This window comes from Acomys minous (genome assembly GCF_964271855.1).
Source record: "Acomys minous genome assembly, chromosome: 13".
Lineage (NCBI taxonomy): Eukaryota > Metazoa > Chordata > Mammalia > Rodentia > Muridae > Acomys > Acomys minous.
The window spans coordinates 103,848,141-103,869,507 of NC_140495.1; the positions used below are offsets into that span (position 1 = coordinate 103,848,141).

The window sequence follows — 21,367 nt, forward strand, 5'->3', positions numbered from 1 at the left end:
AAGGGCCTGCTGTCAACAGCCATGTCACAGCCGGTCAGAGAACCCAGCAGGGCCCCAGCTGCTTGCCATCTAGCCTCTGCCCTCACAGACCTATGAATGTGTGACGAAGTGACATCTCATAACAAGACCCCCAAGCATTTCACCCACACGTCTATGTATCCCAACAGCATGTCACAGGAGAGCAAAACATGGGTAGTGTGTTACGTCTAACACGATTCAATCTGACATCATCCCTTCGGCACACAGAGCTACCATTTCATTGGTCAGAGAAACTAAGAAAATGCCTAAAGACAATTTTCAGCTGCCCAGTCACTCACTAGTAAACTTGAAGTTTTTACCTTCCTGAATATTTCTGATAAACTACAATTAGGAGAAGAATATTTGCAAATTTTGAAACCAATATTGCATCATAGACAAAATTGGTTTCATCAATATGAATAAAGTAAATTCCTTGTTTTTAGGAAAATGGTGATTGAATATGCTAGGAAGTGCATATATCTCATGAAGCACTTGCATAAAATAAACACAGACTTCATGACAATCACTTGCTAGAAATCTCGCTCTTGCTTTCCCTGGTAAATGCAGTGTTAAACATGGATAGAGTTTCTACACAGAATCCTTTACTCTAGGGGCTGGAGAGATGGATCTGTGCTTACAAGCACTAGCTGATCCTCAGAGGACCCAGGTTTGATTCCTGTCACCCACATGGAGGCTCAAAACTGTCTGTACCTTGTAGGCTTTGAACTCTTTCAAATCTACTTTATTTGGAGTTCTTTAATGCTTATTGCTCCCTTTCAACCCACCTACCCCAGATAGGGGAGAAAAGAGGTTAATGGGAACAGGAGATCAAAACAAAAACATGTTCACATCCACCACAGTAACTCCCGTCCCAGGGGATATGATGCCATCTGTGGCCTCCATGGTCACTACATGGACATGGTAAACACATACATACATACATACATACATACATACATATATACATACATACATAATACTGGAAAAACACCCTCACGTATAAAATTAAAAAGTAAATCTTAAAAAAGAAAGTTTTCCAGGGAGCTTTCACTTTATATTAGGACATACTTTCAGAGTATCTATGATGTTGAAGGCAGAGCTGGGCACCATAAGAACCTCCAATGAACCAGACAGATTTTGCAGCTGAGCAGTCCAAACGCCAGTACTATCCAGACATCTGGCTATAGTAAGGAACATTTGTTAACAGTTATGGGTGTAGAAACAGGAGCTAACTGTTAGAGGTACATACTGAATGAAATATGTACAGATGACACAATGATATCTGGGGCTTATGTCAAAACAGTTCTGTGTGGTTTGGAAAGAAGCAGAGAGACAGCAGTCCTGGGCTGATGACTTTTGCAGGGCCGGAGCACGTGGGTCCACTGCAATAATGCAAATTTTACACTACTCTACATTGTATGACTCGGTATTCTCACTATAGTAAGGTGTGTGTGTGTGTGTGTGTATGTGTGTGTGCGTGTGTGTGTGTGTGTGTGTGTGTGTGTGTGTGTGTGTAGGTCAAAGGGTAACTTTATAGAGATGGTTCTCTCCTTCCATCTTTATGTGGATTCCAGAAATGAACTGAGGTCATCAGGCTTGTGTGGCAAGCACCTTTATCTACTGAGCCATCTCAGCAGCCCAAGACACCATGGAAAGTTTTAGGAGAAAGTGGGGATTTGGTGACATATCATGTGTAGGAAGACTGTAGGGGGCAAGCACACTTAGAAAGCTCAGGAAACAGGGATGCAGCTGTTCATTCAGACAAGTTTTGGCCAGAGGTTGGACCATTAATACTGCAAAGACAGAAAATAAGTGGACGTAGTGGTACAGGACAGGGAACAGACTCCTCTGAGAAACCCAGACTGTGTGGTAAAAGAGAAACATCACAGGAAGCTCTTGTTTGCTCAAGGGAGGTTTACCGCAGGCAGAGGGCACAGAGGCTTCTTTCTGCAATGATCGGTGGTAACAGAGGAGATCTGTAACTGTTGCAAGTACCAAGAGTAAATAACTGCTGACTGCTTAGTCATGGATGCTTAGTCATCTACATCACCCCCAACACACATACACACACACGCTCACACACACACACACACACTCACACACAAGGCTCAGGGAAGAAGAGCTGGAGTCAGGCAGGGAACTGAGTGGAAAGCTGGCTTCCAGGCACTCTTCAACTCATAGCAGCTGTGATTATATGCACAAACAGGACCTATGAACGACCTGTCACAACATGGGGAGGGAATCACGGGGTCTCCCCCTTCACTAAGGATTTCCAGGCAATTAGCAGAGGTGGCGGAGGGAAGTGTTTTCTTCAGTGGTATAGCCACTGGTAAGGAATTCGTGTTCCTGCGAACAATCCTGACGGAACTCTTTGGGTTACTTATAACCAGAAGAGTAGTAGAGACAGGGCTAGTTGGGAAGAGAACGGACATCGGTGGGAGTGGGTAGGGACAGAAAGGATAATACGACTAGAATATGACCAAAATGCAGTGTGTAAAAGATGGAGAAAATATATACTTTACCTTTCCTTCCTGTTTGGTGATGTACAGCTGAGGGCCCAGATTTCAGAGTAAAGAGACAACCAGATTAGGAGGACATGCTGTGCCCTAGAAGCCAAGGTGGTACCCAGAAACCCATGAACCTGAGAGGAAAAACTTGGAAACGGACAGAACTGAAGGACACAGATCAAAACAAAACAAACACAACCAATCAACCAACCAAGAAAACAAACCGGGACAAAGGCAGTTATCTCTGGCGAGAGGGAAAACTCTCAAACAGCACTGTCTACTTCAGCAAAGCCCACAAAAGAGCCCAGCCTGACCACATCTACAATGGGCTCTTAAGAGGAGCCTGGAGTCCCAGGCAGGGGTGGAATGAGACAAGCCCAAGAGGGGAGTCACAGGGCTCCCTCCTGCCAGGCTAAGACAACTCTGTTACCCACCTGGAAGCAATAAATACCCTTAGAAAGGGCAGCAAGAGGCCTTCGGGGCTGGCTAGTTTTGTGGCACCTTGATACAGGCCAGAGGCATCACAGGGAATAAGCCCTTAATTGAGAGAATGCCTCCATCCTATAAGGAAGCAGGCTGAGTGTAACAATAGGCCACAGGGAGCAAGCGAGTAAGCAGCACACCTCCTCGGCCTGCAGGTCGCTGCCCTGTTTGAGCTCCTGCCCTCGATGCTTTTGATGATGAACTGTTATATGGAACTGTGAATGAACTAAATCTTTTCCTCCCCAAGTTGCTTTTGGTCATGGTGTTTTATCACAGCAGTAGTAAGCCTAACTAAGATACCTTCTTAGGTGGGAAACAGCAGTGAGGCCCAGAGGGGTCCTGGCCTTGTCCCCCACTTGTAATAAGGCACGGTTCCCCTTTTCTTATATAGGGCAGAAGGGTCAGCTCAGGCAGAACTGGGCAAGGCCTTGAGTCTCATGACACCACACAAGCAGGTTCTAATAAAACAAAACATCTACCACCCAGAGAATCAGGAGAATTCCAACAGTGAGGACAAGACAGTCCACAGGGATGACAGACATTGGAGGAGCCAGGAACTGAAATTAACACAGACTTCACCCCTCGGGAAAGGGGAGAACAGGAAGACATAGCTATTTCAGCCCTCTGGGGAGAGGCACAGCCAGACAGCTAGGGCAGAGTCAGCAAGGGACAGACAGCAGAGCAGAGGACAGAGCGCTGCTCAGAACAGACCCTCACAGGCTAGCCTTAAGCATGGGCGACAGTGCCAGAGTGGATAGTGGAAGGAGGATAGCCTTCCACACAAAGGGGAGGAGGAGAGGTGGAGGTGAAACACAGAACCTTGGGTACAGCCCCACACTGCACCCAAAACAGAACCGTGAAACCTATGGGAAAACTCTGAGAGAAATTGCTTGGGAATTGTCAGACCCAACAGTACAAGTGCAAGTCAGGAAAAGGAAAGTTGATAAACTGGATTTTTAGAAATAACCCTGCTCTTACAGGCCCTGCTTAGAAAGTACACATTAGGAGAAACCAACTGAAAACCACATATCCTGTAAGGAGGGCAGATGAAGGTGAATGGTAAAACAGACATCCACAAGAGAATGGGCATAAGTAAAAAGAGAAACCATTCGTCACAAAAGATACGTAGGTGGGAATCAAGCGCACACTTTACACCATGCCTGCCCATGAGGAAAACACAGTTTAAGAGAACAAGGCTCTGCTGCGCCATGAAGAGAACAAGTCAAGCAAACACCTCATCCCAGGTGCTGAGGGGGCTAGACAAACTACACGTGTGCTGCTGGCGGCTTGCAAAAGGCATGAGATGGGAGGGACTATAAAGGAACCAGGAGCACACTGACTAAACACGAAGCCGTCACACAACTCAGCAATTGTACCTGAGAGAAACAAAGACCTTCAACCTCAAAAGCACCGGCCGATTCTCATGCTGCATGGGCAACTACATCATCCCAGAGAGAGGTTTGATTCGGAGATGGCAGAAGGCACACAACTAGTCTAACTGCACTCTTTACGTAACCAGGCAACAGTTGGGATGGGTGGGAGCTGGCTTTACTCAGGTGTCTTCTGCAGTGATGAACCCTGAGGCACAGGATCACCTGGCTTGGCTTGCAGTCTGCCTTATGTCCCGCTCGCTCTGAAATTCTGTAAAGGACACGGAAAATGTCTCACAGTTGAAAATAACTGCTATGCCTGGTGGTGGTTGGGGGAACAAGAGCTAGAAATCCCTGCAGAGCAGAAGCCAGCACCTACAAATGCCAACCCTTGCACCAAAGGTTATAAAACAAAGCAGAGTGAGGCACCAAGTGCTTTACGGCAGTTCATGTGGCTGTTTCTTACGGCCTGAAAAGAAGGTCTTATGGCTTGAACTATGAACAAGAATGAAAGCCCTATCAAAAATCCCAAAGGGAGAAAATTCCAGGAATGGGCTTTATTGGATAGCAACATTCAAAATAATTGCCTCATTTTTCAAGATGCCTCCAAGGGCAGGAGGAGGTAAGCCAACGCTGGGGCCAGCAAGTGCCAAGACCTTTTGACTCAGCTTCAGAAGAGCAGATCCCTGCGTTTAACTCACTAATGGGGCCCCAGCTACCATTCTGACAGCTTCTTTAGCAGCACTAGTCAAGGTGATTCTAATGGCAGTGGGGGGGGGGGGGAAGGAGGCTTAGAATAATCCTGCAGCTCTGAACTACCACAGGAACCTGTGGGGACCATTCCTGGCTGGACTCAAGGGCCTCCACACCTGAAGGACCTTGGCCCACAGGAATCAATGCCCAGGAAGCAAAGAAAAGCCCAGCATTAAATCAGAACACATTCAGAAACCATGTTTGACAAGGACGGTGCTTTACCCAGAGATACCTAAATGAGCTTTCCCATGACTCATGGGCCACCGTCTGCACTTACCACTTACCAAACAAAACTGTAACTAAATTGGCAATATTTTATTTTTAAACTAGGTGGAGGTCAATAAGTCTTGTTATGATATATATATATATATATATTTATTTATACACACACACACACACGTATAGACCCTTATGTTGCAAAACAAAAGCACAAAAACCTGTATTAACATCCCTTCTAACTTCTGAGCAGTCCTCACACCCCTCCCCCCCACCCCCAGCCCCCAGCCCCCAGCCCCCATGGTGGTGAGGCTGCAGGCCGTCCTGCTCCTCTCCCTTTAACAAACGAGAAATATTCTGGGATAGAAGAGGGGGAAAAGACTATATGACTTGCTTATATCAAAGATGCACCAGAACCAGATACCTCTAAGCGTATGAAAGCAATTACAGGTAAAGAAAACTGGCAAACATGACAGCTAGGGAACACTTCTCTTGGTGAAGAACACACTTTGCTATGCAAGCACAAGGCTCCAAGTTTGGATCCCTAGCACTCACATAAAAAGCTGAGCATAGCAGACAGTGTCCTAACTCCAGTGCTGGCAAGATCCTGGAGCTCACTGGCCAGGTAGCCTAGGCAAACTGATGAGTTCCAGGTTCAGTGAGTGAGACCATGGACCTTGCGCACATGCATGCACACACACACACAAACACAGTAAGTAGCAAACATAAAGAAACTCACTAATAATTATGGATTTAATCATATGGATTTCCATTTTTCCTCAAGAAAATTCGTGTGTGTGTGTGTGTGTGTGTGTGTGTGTGTGTGTGTGTGTGTACATGTGTGTGTTGAGCGTGTTTCTTGGTGTAACAGGTCTGTCTGTCCTGGAACTCGCTCTTTAGGCCAGGCTGGCCTCAAACTCACAAAGATCCACCTGTTTCTGCTTCCCAAAAGCTAGAATTAAAGGCATGCGCCACCACTGCCCAGCTGAAAATATAGATTCCCCCCTCCCTCTGAGTGTCTCTCCATGTTAGCCTTATCTGTCCTGGACTCGCTTTGTAGACCAGGCTGGCCTTGAACTCTCAGCAATCACCTGCCTCTGCCTTCCGAGTGCTGGGATTAAAGGTGTATACCACTACACCTGGCCCTTTACATATTCTTTATGACTATTGTTGGTTTTATTTGGTTATGAACCAAAAATTTTAAACCAGAGTTTTGAAATATTATTTGTGTTGGGTCTTTACATAGGTGAGCTCAACTCTAAGATAATTTTATAGCCACTTCAACAAAACAAAAGGTGAGTTGATTACTTAAAATAGTTCCCGAAAATTGGGGCATGGTGGTACATGCCTTTAATCCCAGCATCTGGAAGGCACAGGCAGGCAGATTTATGTGAATTTGAGGCCAGCCTGGTCTATGAAGCGAATCTAGTACAGCCAAGGCTAAACAAACAGACAAAACCTGTCTTGGGGGGCAGAGGGGGAAGGTAAATATTCCTAAAATAAAAATGTCTCACACCACCTAAAGGAAACAAACTGAAATTCAACAGGTTAACCAAGTGTCAAAAAAAGCAAAGCACTTCATGACAGGTCTTTTGCTTTTTACATCACCTAGCAAAATAACACCACTAAGGTTTCCAAAAATATTCAACTGATAATATTTTCAAGTATTTTTCTTTCTAGAAAACCACCCACGTATCCTGATTTTTGTTTAACTCCTGCAGAGTCTGTATTACTGAGGAGGAGGCGGCAGGTTATGTCAGCAAATAAGAATTGGACATAGCATTTAAGCTAATAGTTTTAACAGCACAATGCAAATGGGGAAATTACAGTTGGGACAGCCAGGCACAGCATTCATCTTGCCAAGTGGAATGTCAACAGGGTAATTGTCAGAGCAGGAAACAAAGAGCCAAGGGCAGCAGCAGAGAGCACCACCAGAGGCATCCTCTGCGGAGGACCTGTGCTGGTTACTGACACCCGCTAGGTATAGACACACAATGAAAGTGGTGGAAACACAGGGAGGAGATGGGGTCTAGTTCCCTCCACGTCATTAAAAACGAAGTATCATGCAAAACTCAGACATAGGCAGCAGGTGAGTCATTGGTGGGTCAGTCACATACCAATTGCATTTACAGTGCTCAGCGACTAGTGGGCAAAGCCTGCAGGGGAGGGCGCTGAGAAAGGAGGGGCCCTGTCAAGGGCTGAGTGCTCCAAGGGACCTTGAGTAAAGTGCTCTGTTAGGTAGAAATTGTACCAACACAAATGTATATGCACCGGTGTCATCTTGAGGGTCCCTCCTCTTACATGTAGCAAATGCTTAAGGCAGAAGAACATCTACAGCTCACCCAGGTTTTTCCCTTCTTATGCCATATCTCGCACAGCCAGTTCTCTCAAAGTTGAGCTCAGAGGTATAAGCCATCAGCCTCTGCCCTCACAGTAACCAGGGTGGTCTCTCTGTAAACCAGAAATACCCTGAGGCACAAGCACCCAGGCTCACACACATCCCTTTGTACCCTACCACACCTCTCCTCATGGGCTTGTTAGCTGTGTTCTTGTCCCAGGCTGGAGGCACTCAGCCTGACTTAATACATTCATCTTGAGTCACAATGGCCACGAAGCCTCCAAACAACCCTGACCTATTTTGCTGTATCACTTCTTACAGTCAGTTATCAGGAATGTGCTGGCACCTTTTAATTCAGCTGGATACAAACCAGGTTCATTCCAGCAAGGACAAAAGCCATTTTTGATGAGTATTCAATAAGCACCCTCCTTCTGTCCCAAGAAGTGGGAACACGCCATTCTTCCAGCTGCCCTGACCATGCTTGCGTCTGCCAGTCAGTCTCTGATAAACTCTACCACCTGGCATCCTGGAGCTACCTTCATTGGTCTCTGAGTACCTCCCACCAATGGCTTCTGGTTCTTTTACACTGTTCCCCCTGCCTCTGAAATATCAGCTATCCTTAGAAGCCTAGATGTGACTTCTCCAAGTCAGAGATCTGCAGTGCTCTCCCCCCAGATTACTGCAGGGCTCTGCCTCCTCTCAGAACAAGCCCAGGTCAGAGACTTCCATCAGCATCCCATCGAGGTGCCGCTCCCATCCCAGGCACAGCGGGTCTACAGCTGCAGACTGTCTGTCGCCCTCTTTCCATGGTTGAAGCCCACATGGGTGAAGCAGGCTTAGTCTCCTTAACTCTCTTCCAGCACCCACCCATGCCTGTCAGGCCCTGAGTCGGACAGCCTGATGAAGATGGGCTGAGTGAGGGCTGAGCTCTACCCTTCACAGCTCTGTCCTCCTCCTTGCAATGTGTGTGCCAGATACAAGGTGAATTTCTAACCTGCATGGCTACAGTCAAGATCCCCAACTCTTCCATTGTCCTGTGACTGCTACGGTTGTTTCCTCAAAGTAGCCTACTGAGTGCCAGAAGGGCCAAGGAACTCCTGGGATGCTTAGCTGCATTTTGGGTGGTGCTTGCTATTTCTACATTGGCTAGCCATTAAAACAGCCACACATCATTCTTTACCAAAAGAGAAAACATGGCTTTTGTCAATTATTTCTATTTTCATATTTTTACTGAAATGTGCCAACATGGACTAGCCACAGTGATTAAGTGAATACACTTTGGTGCCTGGACGCACACAGCTGGGACTGTGTGGCTGAGTGTGGCTGAGCATCAGCTGAGTTTACCAAGAATGTAACCACAGTGAGGACGAGAATGTCCCACCAGCTCTTCTTTATTCAGCACGCCATCTATACGCATGACTTCCCTCCCCAGGAAGTGCCACACAGGCTTATCGTCACGGTGGAACTGTAGATACCGGTGGCCTCAAAAGCCCAGAGCCAGCATCTCCTCTGGGTGTCCCAGATCCACACACAGCTGCCCTCTCATCCGAAGCACCTGCCCTGCCAGCAGACTATAAAGCCCATGAAGAGCTCATTGGTCTCTGTGTCTGTGGCACACCGCAGGGTACTTCCCAGGGTGCAGAAAGGTGGCATCTAATCAGGGCACCCCTGTTCCTGATCACATTTGTGCTCACTGGACCGAGGTACCTTGGGGGAACCACACCAGCCACGTCTGCTTCCTTTACACTGAGTCTATATTTGACAGTGTATGGCTGCAAACTGAGGTCCTTGATCTGGAATGGGAAAGGCAGTTGCTTAACACAATCAAGATTAAGTATGTGTTCCAGGTTCTTTTACTCTCCTTTGCTGCTCAGGTCCCCATCTACCAGATACCAAGGACAGCCTGAGGCACAGAGGGTAGTAGTTGGTGGCGGTGCTGGAGAACAGTTGGCCTGAGTCTTGCTAAGGCCTGCGGGCCCTCTGACCTGGCTTGAGCAGTGTCTACCTTCCTCATGGGGGAGGGAGTCGCAGGCCACATTGAGTGGGCCCTTGTGATTTAGAGTCCAAACGGCCTGCGTACAGTGAGTGTTCCTGTCAATGTAAACATATTCCAGCAAGAAGCCGGGCCAACACAGAGCCTTCGGCCATGCTTCCTCTTCATGTCCTTGTACTGTGACTATTCTTGGTGAGTCAGGAAATTGATGATGACAGAATCCTGGGCAGAGCTGACCACAGTCAGCAGACACAGGCTGGCTATGCCTGTCACATGACCTGAAGATCCCTAGAGTCTGGTTGTCTATCTCAGGAAAATTATAATAATCCCTATACAAATATATTCAAGTAACAGCTCAACTTGTAGCTTCTATTTAAGAAAATAATGGCCCCAAATGGGCTAATAAACCAAAGTCCCACCTATAAATTAAATGGAAAAACCAAATACATACCATTCTCTCTAGAAAGAACATTTACCATAACAAAGTGATGAACAGAATATAAAATACTTAGTATGTAGTTAAAAGCCTCACAATAAGTTAAAGCTATACCCATATTCATATTTTAGCAAGTATGAATATTGGATCTATAAAATCTAGGATATTCTGCTTATATTTAATTAGCTCTCCTCCCTATTGGGACAACTAAACAGAACAAAGCCACTGAAAATATTTCTAAAACTGCATTTCCAATATTAGCATTTACACTGGGAATTGGCATTACTGAGATTTACTCTGGTTCCCATTTCTATAACATTGCAAGCTCCTCCTGAGCTTCACATGTATGATTCAGTATTTCAGCTGCTAGGCTGCAATGTGTTGCTGCCATGGAGTGCGCCCTTTCTGAAAGGAGCCATTGCCCTGTCATCAAGGTCTGCATTGGTGCCATGAAGCCATCAGCACAAATGCAATGAGACATATGCCATATCCAGCACAGCTCACTGTAGAGAATCTGAGCTGCTGCTGTTCAGTGGGGTGGGGTGCTGGGGGAGTCGGTGGCAACTTTCTACCCTTGAGCCCCTCTCATAGCTGACATTGCAGATTATCTTCCACTCTCCCAGAGCCCAGGGAATGTCCTACCTGCACAAATAGCAGAGCAGCCACAATTTACTGAAGTCACCTCCCTACTCACACAACAAGATTCCAGGGCGAACCTTATGCCTGACAGTCAGCAGCACTCTCACTACTGAAATCCCGTGCTACATCTGTGCTGTGAACGGCCAAGTCTCTGAAGGCAGTATGCAGACGTTCCCTATGGGCATCGTTAGATGGGTGGGTAGATGTACGGAAGGGTTGGGCCACTCCATCCCACGTTCCAACCCTTGCCTTGTGCTTCCTCTCTGAAAGAGATCCTCGCTGCACAGACTAGAGCTGAGACTAAGGAAGACATGACAGCATCCTGGGATCACTCATGACCAGCTGTCTTCTTCACACCGGGCAGGGACGCCTGCTATAAGTCTCAGGATTATTTTCCAGCATGCCCAGAGAGTGCGTGCCTCTGCAGAACTACAGCCTCATTTCCACAGTGCGCCAACTCCATTCATTTCTCCACCCTGAAAACGAGCAAAGGAGGCGAGCCTCAGATCAAAGCACCTGACAACAGTCTTCACATATGTGCAGAAAGACTGGGAACAGGCTAAAGATGTTCTCACATGTGGGACAAACAAAAGACTAAATGAGGAAGCAGAAGGACAAGACAGAGATATGGGACCTCACGCATACAATGTGGTGGTGATGGTGGGGAATAGAACACAGGAACACCTCTGCATTTCAGCTCACCCCACCAGTCACCTACATGGCGGCTGGGGACTGACCTCTGACTAGGCTCTAATGTGCCTCACAGTCCAACCATGCCAAATGCTCCCCTCAGGCCTTGACCAGCAGCATTTGCCTGGTCAGCACCAGGACTAAACAGCTTTCCTTCCCACAGGACTTTTTGCTGTGTTGGTGGCTCCTCCTGAGCCGCACACAAGCTAACCGATGTTTGTCCTGTCAGGGGCTCAGCAGCCACACAGGAAATGCAAGAGGGAGGGGAAAATCACTGAAATTGTATTGTTGTCACAGTTAAACAAGCAGCTTGCCACTACAGTTTCACCACAGAACTAAATTGTAGAACACAAGCATTATCCCAGCCTTGGAAAAAAACACAATTGATTACACATGATCTGTAACCCCCTAAAGTACTTCAAAAGCTCACACTTCCAATCTTAAATAACCTTGGTGTACCTAGATGTCCAGTCCTAACAGCCTCCATGGTTTTAAAGATGTTTCCATTCATTTCAAAGACATATTATAAGCCACCAAGAACAAGTGCCACCACACAGTCAGGCTGCTCAGTAATTGAAAATGAGCTGATTAAGAAGCATGGCCTAGCTGCTTCTGTGTGATACTCTGTTCTTTAAGATGCTAGCCTGAAGAAGACACCCTCGCAGCAGAGCTTTTCCTGCAGCTGACACAGCTCCAGAGTACTTGAGAAGGGCGCCCTGAGCTGGGCCTGCAGTAAGTTCAAAGAATGAGGTCAGAATTAGGCTTGTGCGTCCCAACAGTTTCCCAGCTAGGTGGCTTGTGCTGAGGGTCTGAGGAGCAAGTTGCATTTCTAAACTGAGCTATTGGACTAGCACCTCCCATAGTTTGCTTTTGTGTTCCTGGCTGGCATCAGGACTACCTACCTTTTAAAACTTAATGGAAGACACAAAGGCCAGCAGGACTGGACTAAGATGAGTGTGAGTGGGTAATAAATTAGATTTTTTAAGCCTATCTTTGTTCTATACATATATTAGTAAAAACAGCACATGTGCTTTGCCCACAAGGATATAGGGACCGTGATGTCATCCTACCCCAACATTCTATTAAGTATGCCAGTTTTCACTACACTGCACAAACTACAAAGACTGCTGGCTCTAAAATTAATGCCTTCTTCATCCTTTAAAAACTATAGTTCATTTTATTTCCTGAGGAATTATCATTGTTGGCTACAGAGCTTGTCATGGTGACAGGTCATGTCCTAATCCTGTGGGGTGGCAGCCCTGAGGCAATGCCTAGGGAAAGAAGAGGCAGGGGCAGTGAGCCACGCAACATAGCCAGCTGTTCCCAGCTAGGAGCAGTTTTTCACTGGGACATTTTCTAATACTTGCAATTATATGAAGACAGCAACTGTTATAGCTTATATGGAATGTTTTCCCTCCACAAGCCAATGGTTGGCAATTTTTATAGTAGTGGACACTGTTCCTGTGCCCTTGAGGGCACATGATGTTTTTACTACTATAAAAACTTCTCAATATTGTTCTTAAAAAAACAAAAACTATGGACTTTAGTGTCTTAAAACACTGAGTGGAACTAAGTACTGAAATAAGCCGGGTGCTGACTGTGAAGGATTTATCCCTGCTTCTGCAGAAGGGAAATATTTCCACAGTGACAGCCTCGGTCTTACCCTCCCAGTATAATATTCAAATTTAGAGCAAAGGGGCACTAATAAAGAGTGGCAGCGAAAGGCAGTTGCTATGAATCATCTCTCTAGAGAAAAGCCTTGTAATGCTAACGCTTCAAACTTCCACAGCCTCACAAACATCCTCCCAAAAACACCCCATAGACAGAAGCTAAAAGGACCTCTGCTCGCACTTACAACGTTTTCAAAGCTTCCTTTGTCAGCATGCCCTATCAAATCCCATAAAGTATCAGCCAAAGAGGGCAGTAAAATCAACAGTGAAGCAACCGGCAAGGCTGAGCCACAGGCAGCCCACCCCAGAAGGCACTACTGTGTGGCATGGAAGCTCCACCTACATGGCCAAGTAATTACCTTTCCTCTCAGAGCGCTTCTTGCGCCTCCTTTTAAACCGACGCCCCACGATGCCGAAGAAGGTGCCTGAGGTCAAAGTCCCCAAGCCCAGCGATGCCATATGGACCGAGGAGTGGCTGCTAGTGCCTGCTAGTCCCAAGCTCATTCTGCGTCCCTTGGTCGCTCGGCAATAACACGGAGGATCATTTCAGTGTGCAAAGCTGAGGCTGAGGCGACAGCCACCCCTGCCGGCAGGATACAAGTGACTGACTGCTCCTCTGTCTCAGGCTCATTCATTAAGCCTCAGAGTTTGGCAGGACTGGGTTGAATGGGACCCAAAGACACAGTGATTTCCTCACACACCACCCAGAAAGTAACATGTGACAGTTAACCCTCCAATTCCAGCACTAAGCACTGAGTAGAAGGAGAAAAGTGCAGTGCCTGCAAACCTTTCTGGGAAAACAGTCTCTTACAACAAACATCAAAGTCCTGTCTCAACAAAAACTCCTAAATTATGAATAAGAGCACCAATAGAAGAGTAGTTTGTACAATAAAAGAGCAGGAGGGAAAAAAAGGACCAAAAGCAAAAACAGGCTTCTGTAAGGCACAATGCAGACAGGGTGGACAAGGGAGAAGAGAGAAGTCATGAACATGCCAGTGACCGGTGAGGCTGGCCCAGTACTGTCCCCAGGACATGGCCACTTTCAAACAGTCTCTCTGGTGCCTCCTCCTTTCTTCGTTCATGTGTTTGGGACCAGTGCTAACCTGGTTCCTTCAAGAGTGTAGATCATGGTCACTGATGATGGGAGCGCAAGGATTGGGGAAGACACTAGCTCCTTTGTATTTTCCATCATGCCTAGGGGACTAACATACAGAGCCAGCCTCACCTAGTACTCCAACCAGCAGAGACCCATACTCTGCAAACATGCATACACAAATAACATACACGTATGTATACATATACATACATAAGTCACACACCATAGCTTGCATGTTTAAGCTACACATAAAAGATGTACAGGAAAACATGTACACAAATATATATGCACTCCACACAGCACACAGTACCTCTGTCACTCAGGTTACACAAGTAATCCTGGCACAGAACAATCCCAACAGCCCTAAAGCTGCTCCAGACAGACAGACATATGCTGTCAGACTCCAGGGAGACTTCTCATTACATCTCAAGCCTAGGTCCCCGAACAAAGAACTGCGTGAAATGCTTCGCAGAAGAACTGTCAGGAGAATTAACAACATGGAAGAGGTGAGTAGAGAGAACACACGTGTAAGCTCTCATGTGTTATACCATGCATGGCATAACAGAAACCTTCAGCAGCGGTGCTCAGCACCATTCACAGCTGGTCAGTCTCAAGCTGCATGAGTTGGTGTAATACTGACAGCTGCACTCAAATGTACATGACATGCTCCATGCAAGCCACACCTTCCACTCCATACTGGCTACTACATGAACACTGGCTTACAGAGTTACCCATAGCTTTATATTTATGCAATACTATTAGTTTGGCCTAACAAATTTGATTTAAATAATTTTGACACATTAAGTTATTTTATAAGCGTTACCTTATCCTGAGAGCCATGCACAATCCACATTTATACCCTACAGTGCAACGGCAGGAGGGTGGGATGTGAAGAGACAAGGCTGGTGCAGCCCTAGCTGTAAAGCAGGGAAAAGGAATGATGGAAGAGAGGCGGAGAAGAACGGATTCAAGCTCTTAAGCCATGCCTGAGGTGGGCAGCAGGGGTGAGAAGCATGCTCCCCAGGGGAAGACCAGAACCAGAGGACGCAGAGCTCAGCTCCTCAGAGGGGGAGCTGCAGTAATCAGTGGGTGCAGGCAGAAGCCAGCACTGTTCCTACTCCCTGGACTGCTAGGGACCAGAGCAATAGATGTTGCCACACAGCTGACCCTCCTGAGCCCAGGCGGGAAGGCAGTGCCCACCTTGTCATACTTCCATCACTTTATTAGGTCCTGCACAGGAGAACCCGGCCTGGAACCCATTCACCTGGGCTCTGCCCACCCATGAAGCTCCCGTCTCTCAGGACTCTTACCCATCATTCTAGGGCTGCTGTATCTCTGTCTTCTGGGGACTGAGCCAGGATGCCAGACCCCATCCCAGAATCCCCGACATAAGTGACGCAGTATCTGCATGACCTGAACGCACATCTTCAGGCAGACTTTAAATCACTTCACAAGTACCTTTAATACCCAGTACAACGCAACTGTCGTATGAATAGTGGCCACACTATATTGTTTAGAAACGGCAAGGGAAGTCTGTACATGCTTAGCCCAGATGCAATTTTTCCCAAACGTTTTCAACCCATGACTGGAGGTAGCCACTCCACAGATATGCAGAGGGGTTATTAGTAGGCAGGAGCAGTCAGCGCCAAGCCCAATCCTACGAGCAATTATTTAGCCTTAATGCCTTTTATACTGTTTGTGCTCCCTGAGTCTGTCGCAGCCTTGGGCACTTGGGAACGGAGGATAGTCCCTGGGGTGCAAATAGTACATCTAAGGAGAGACTGGGTATGGGGGAAGCATCTTTAAGGTTGTTCTGTGTCCAGGAAGCCAGGGAACCCTTTCACAGAGATAGTTTTGGTAGCAACACTGCCATGTCTCCAGTGTTAGTCCACGAAGGGTGTCTGTCAGGCCTGCCACCTCACTGGGCCTCAAGCCAGGTAGTCAGCATGGGTAGGAGGGGCTGCTGAAGAAAAAGTTAGCAGGGTCACCTAGAGGCACCATGGAGAGGTCAGGTGGTCTCACAGGCCTGGACACCAGAACCAGGGTGAGCTAGCTCTATCCTACAGCTCTAAGGTACCTAAGCGGTTGCTGTTGCTGTGTTTTTACTGTGCCCACAGGATGCCTGGCCTTGGAAGCAGACGACTTGCTTTGAAGAACATCTGGTCACATCTCCAACCTAGATGACAGGTTTTATAGTTTCTTTTCACAAGTCACCACAGACAAAAATCATGGCTGTGGTCATTTGTCTGCTTGGTTATCCACTGGAAATCCAAACTCACAGCGAAGATCAGGTGTACAAGGTGCAGCTCCCACCATGGCGTCCAAAGCAACTACAGGAATGAGCACCAAACCACAGTGAAGGAAAGTGAGTGGCCCCAGTTACTGTAATAAGGACCTGGGAAGGCTCTTTGGCTCCACTCAGTTATATGGAGTCACACGCTATCTTTAGGTGACAGTGAGTAAAATGGTGTGGTATGTGCACTTGTCTGCTCACAGCAGCCATTTGATCTCATGTGATAGTTCAAACCAGCGCACGGCCCATCACCTCGGGTCCATGACTGATGTATCTTTGGCCTTCTTGACAGTCAGTGTGATTTTTTGATTCTAGTGCTTTAATAAGGCTCGTGGCATGAGAGCTATGGGAAACCGGGGTATATGGTCAGGAAGAGCTCTGGTGGCACTGGTGTGGTTACCGCACACTGATTTACTTTAAGCCATTCATCCCACAGTCTCCAGAGCAGAATATACATCCCAGCTTTTGTGTATACCATTTCTTCTTTTCTTGCCTTTCAATTTCTTCTATCTTTAGAATTAGTTAAGAGAAACAAAAACAGGAGTCTGATTCATGAAAAAACAAAAACTGCTGCAGAATGCAGTAATTTAGTGAGCCAGTGTGTGTGTGTCTGACAATTTCTGGGTATAATTTTAAAAAATACTTCAAGCCAGGCATGCTGGCACACACCTATAATCCCAGCATTTTGGAGGCAGAGGCAGGCAGATCTTTGAGTTGGAGGCTAGCCTACAGAGAGAGTTCCAGCACAGCCAGGACTACCGAGAGGCCCTGTTTTGAAATGCAAACAAACACAAATAAATAACTAAAATAAAATAATATAAATCTTAAAAAAATAAAGTTCAAAGCTTTTTCCAACTATAAAAGTGATTCTGTTTTCCTCTTCAGTTGCTGTGTCTTCATAAGTTACTATTTAACTTTAGAGGAATGTCATAAACAGGCATATACCATTTAGCATTTGACATTCTTAGAAACTAATTAATTTTATTTTTAATCTATGTCTTCATTGTAAAGTCTAAAACTTAATATTCCTAGGCTGTTCACTTAGGATAAAACTCTTTAAAATATTTCCCACAAGATCTGAAGAATGACATAACCAGCGGACATGCCAACATGGATGGGGGAAATCTTATGAGGCCCTACCCCTAGATGAAGAATTATGCATAATTAATGACTGCCAAGAAAGGAAGGAGCAAACTCCCCCAGGGATGAGCCCCATAATCAGTTATTCAATCTCAAGTGGTCAGCTTTAAAATCATATATGTACAGCAATACTACATGGACCCATCAGGCTGTATTTATATACTTGTGTGTGTGTGTGTGTGTGTGTGTGTGTGTGTGTGTGTGTGTGTGAAACAATAATTAGAGAAAAAGGCTATGAATTTGAGAGAGCAGGGGTAGAGGGTACACAGAAAGAGATGGAGGGAGGGGGACTGATGTAAATACAGTACTCACATATGAAATTCTCAAAAAAGTAATTAATTAGTAGCATTTGTTCATTTGCTTTGGAGTCTCATTATTTAGCCCTGGCTGGCTATGTAGATCAGACTGGCCTCAACTCACAAAGACTACCTGCTTATGTCTCTCCCAAGTGATGGCACTAATGGTTTGTGCCACCATGGCCAGAAGTTAATATTAATTATTTTTTAAAGAGTTTTCTGTGGCAGAAGAGACGGCTCAGTGGTTAAGAGCACTGGCTGTTCTTGGACTCAGGTTTAATTCACAGCACTCACATGGTGGTTCACAAACATCTGTAACTCCAGCTCTAGAAGACCCAACACCTTCTGTCCTTCTCTGGCACCAGGCAAGCATGTAGTGCACATGCAGGCAAAACGTCCATACACATAAAATAATTCAAAACATTTTGACCTTAATGCTTAGGGCCAGTGAGGGTTTGTTGTTTGTTTGTTTGTTTGTTTGTTTGTTTACAAAGAGGTGGATCAGGACCGTTCTTTTTCAAAGCTGTAAGGTGTGGCCTTCTTTACTTGGGATCACTTAAGAGTTGCTTTGCCCAGGGTTGTAGAGAGCAAGTCTCATCCACCCAACACACACACTAACTGGCTCCTAACAATCCACGCTGATAAAACCCCTACTGTCCAGCCCCACACTTTCCAGCAATAAGGCCTGCCATAGAAATTGCAAAATCTGCCACTGTCCGTGGAAAACAAGTGGTGGTTTCTGGCTATTTAGACTGTGTACTTTGGAACTGGATTTGCTGCTCCTGTCTTTATAGTAAGGCACCAGTTACTTAAAAAAAAAAAAAAAAAAAAAAGGTATTTAATCCAATCCTTTATCAAGATGAAGAATGTTTAAGAGATGTGATCTGAAAACTGGCTAAACCCTTGAACTCTTTTTTTTCTTCTTCTTCTTCTTCTTCTTTTTTTCCTCTGTGTAGCCTTGACTGTCCTGGAATAATCACTTTGTAGACCAGGCTGCCCTCGAACTCACAGTGACCTGCCTGCCTCTGTCTCCCAAGGGCTGGGATTAAAGGTGTGTGCCACCACTACCTGGCAACTCTTGAACTCTTAAACTAGATACAATTATAAATAAACTAATGAAGTAAATATTTAATGCCCCTTCTCTGAAAAAAAGAAAGGAAGAAATTCCAAAATTTGGATTTTCTCCCCTTACCTACAGTAGCAGAAGACAGTTGAGTTTCCACTACTATACTATGGCTTCTTGAGCCTCACTGGCCTGAAACTTTTTTTCAAGCTGGCCTCAGACTTGGTATATAGCCAAAGCAGGCAGTAAACTCCTGATCCTTCTGCCTTTACCTCCCAAGTGCACAGATTACAGGCAGATGCCAACACACGTATTCTCTTTGTGTGGTTTTTTTTTTTTAATTGCTTCTGTCACAATTGCTAACCCTCCAGCCTCTTTTATGGGGTTATAGTTATTTTTATTATCAGATTAATATGGCATAATCTTATCCTATTTAACTGGGTACACATTTTCACAAGTTGTGCCAGCTAGTTTTATGTCAACTTGACATAGGCCATAGTCATCTGAGAGGAGACATTTCTCAACTGAGAAAATGTCACCAGAAAATATAAGCAGGCAAACCTGAGGGACATTTTCTCAATTAGTAATTGAGGCTCAGCTCATTGTGGATGGTGTCAAAGTGTGGATGATGTTCTTGAATTCTGTAAGAAAGCAGGCTGATCAAGGCACGGAGAACAGGGCAATAAGCAGTGCCCCTCCATGGCTGTTGCATCAACTCCTGCCTCCAGGTTCCTGCAGTTTGAGGTCCTGCCCTAACTACCTTTGATGATGGACTATGATATGGAAATTTAAGTGAACCCCTAAACATGGGCGCGCGCGCGCACACACACACACACACACACACACACACACACACACAGAATATTCTCCTACTCTTTAAGAGTTTGAGTTATAAACTCTATGAGTCAGTTACTCACTGGCTATTTATATAAAGTCAACATGTGAGAAAATGTAACATTCTTCAATATAATATTTGGAAAAATGTTTAGATTTGTTTATGTACATATGTGTGTGCCTGATGTCCTTGGAGGGCAAAGGGAGATATTAAATACCCTGTATGTGTATGACTGTGAGTCACCCAATGGATGCTGGGAACAAAACTGGGTCCTCTGCAACCACCAAGCCATCTATCTCCCTGGCCCCTCTTCAATATAGTATTAAAATATGTCAGAAGTACTTGATAATAAGAAAGCCAGAAATCTATCTAACTCATATTTACTAAGCTCAGTGTGTCCTCAGTGCTCGAGAGACATCAGGAGACAAAAATGCATGGCTGCTTTCATGAGACCTATATTCAAACAAGGACAAGAAGGATGCACAGGGAACGTCAGACGACTAAATGACACAGCATGCCCTGTGGATGGTAGAAAGATGTCTGGGATGGTCAGCATGGGATAAAGTTTCTCCAGTCTGATAAGACATTAAGGAAGTGGCCCTCAGGCTGGTGAGGGAGCGGGCTATGAGCATCAAGCATGCAATCTGCAAGCAGTGCCCAGGAGCAGGCTAGGCATTGGCCCAACCACTAAGCAGCTAACTGAAGATGAAAGAAAGGATCCATGGACTCAGCATGTGGGACTTCCTAGGGACTGTTACCAAGAGTTTTCATCTGGTTCTGACCTAGTTTTAAGGATTCTGGAGGCTAGCAGGGAGCAGTCGGGGGTAAGGCTTAACACAGGAACACAAAGGCAGGAGGTGAGGACCGCAGTTCAAGGAGCAGGAAGCAAGCATCCCATGGTGCTCAGAAGTGTGGCCAGGGGCTTCCTGGGTAGGAGCGTGGAATCTAAAATAAGTATAAAGGAGAACAGAGAGAGAGACCACAGGGCAAAGGATCAGGATCTGAGTGTCTGTAGATCCACAGGAGGACCCAGCGAGGCAGGTCTAAGTCTGGAATCAAGACGAAAGCCTATACTAGAAATGTGCCTGGAACTCATCTGTAGAGGTGGACTGGCCTACATAAGCAGGGGCCAGGCAGAGCAAGAAGAAACACTGCAGGAGGCTGGACTGGGGTGGGAGGGTGAGGCGAGGTAGGGATAGAGCAGGGAGTTCCCCGGGGAACAGCTATTGGGAGTGCCTCAGTGGTCCTCACCCATACCACCAGTCCCTTCATGGACCAGCTCATTTAAACCTCCCCAACTCAATAAGGAGGCATTGGGACGCCTGTGTGAGGGGACCAAGAGACCCACCAATGAATTGTTTTACAGTCATTCATGCCATGTTTGTTTAAAATGGAGTTGCGCAGTCCACAATGTACATAGGTGCACGAATCACTTTGGTATTGTACTCTAGTCAAAGGCTCCTCCATCTCCAATGCGCCAGGCTTGTGTAAAAGCACTCACTTTCTTACTCCCTGAGACTTCACCTGTCAA

At 46.0% G+C, this 21,367-nt stretch overlaps 1 protein-coding gene across 6 annotated transcripts in view; it reads right to left on the reverse strand.

Annotated features, from left to right (window-relative positions):
* Nucleotides 1–21,367, reverse strand: part of ADARB1 (adenosine deaminase RNA specific B1) — a 127,873-nt gene that overhangs the window by 41,849 nt on the left and 64,657 nt on the right. Inside the window, exon 1 of one of the 6 annotated variants that reach the window (XM_084754297.1) lies at nucleotides 13,473–13,591. The exons of 3 other annotated variants lie outside the window; for them this stretch is intronic. In XM_084754297.1, the coding sequence (XP_084610423.1) occupies nucleotides 13,473–13,572 (100 nt within the window). In that variant the 5' untranslated portion in view covers nucleotides 13,573–13,591. Of the gene's footprint in view, nucleotides 1–13,472; nucleotides 13,599–21,367 lie in introns of those variants that run through there. 2 more of the 6 variants (XM_084754298.1, XM_084754299.1) reach the window with 2 other exon arrangements.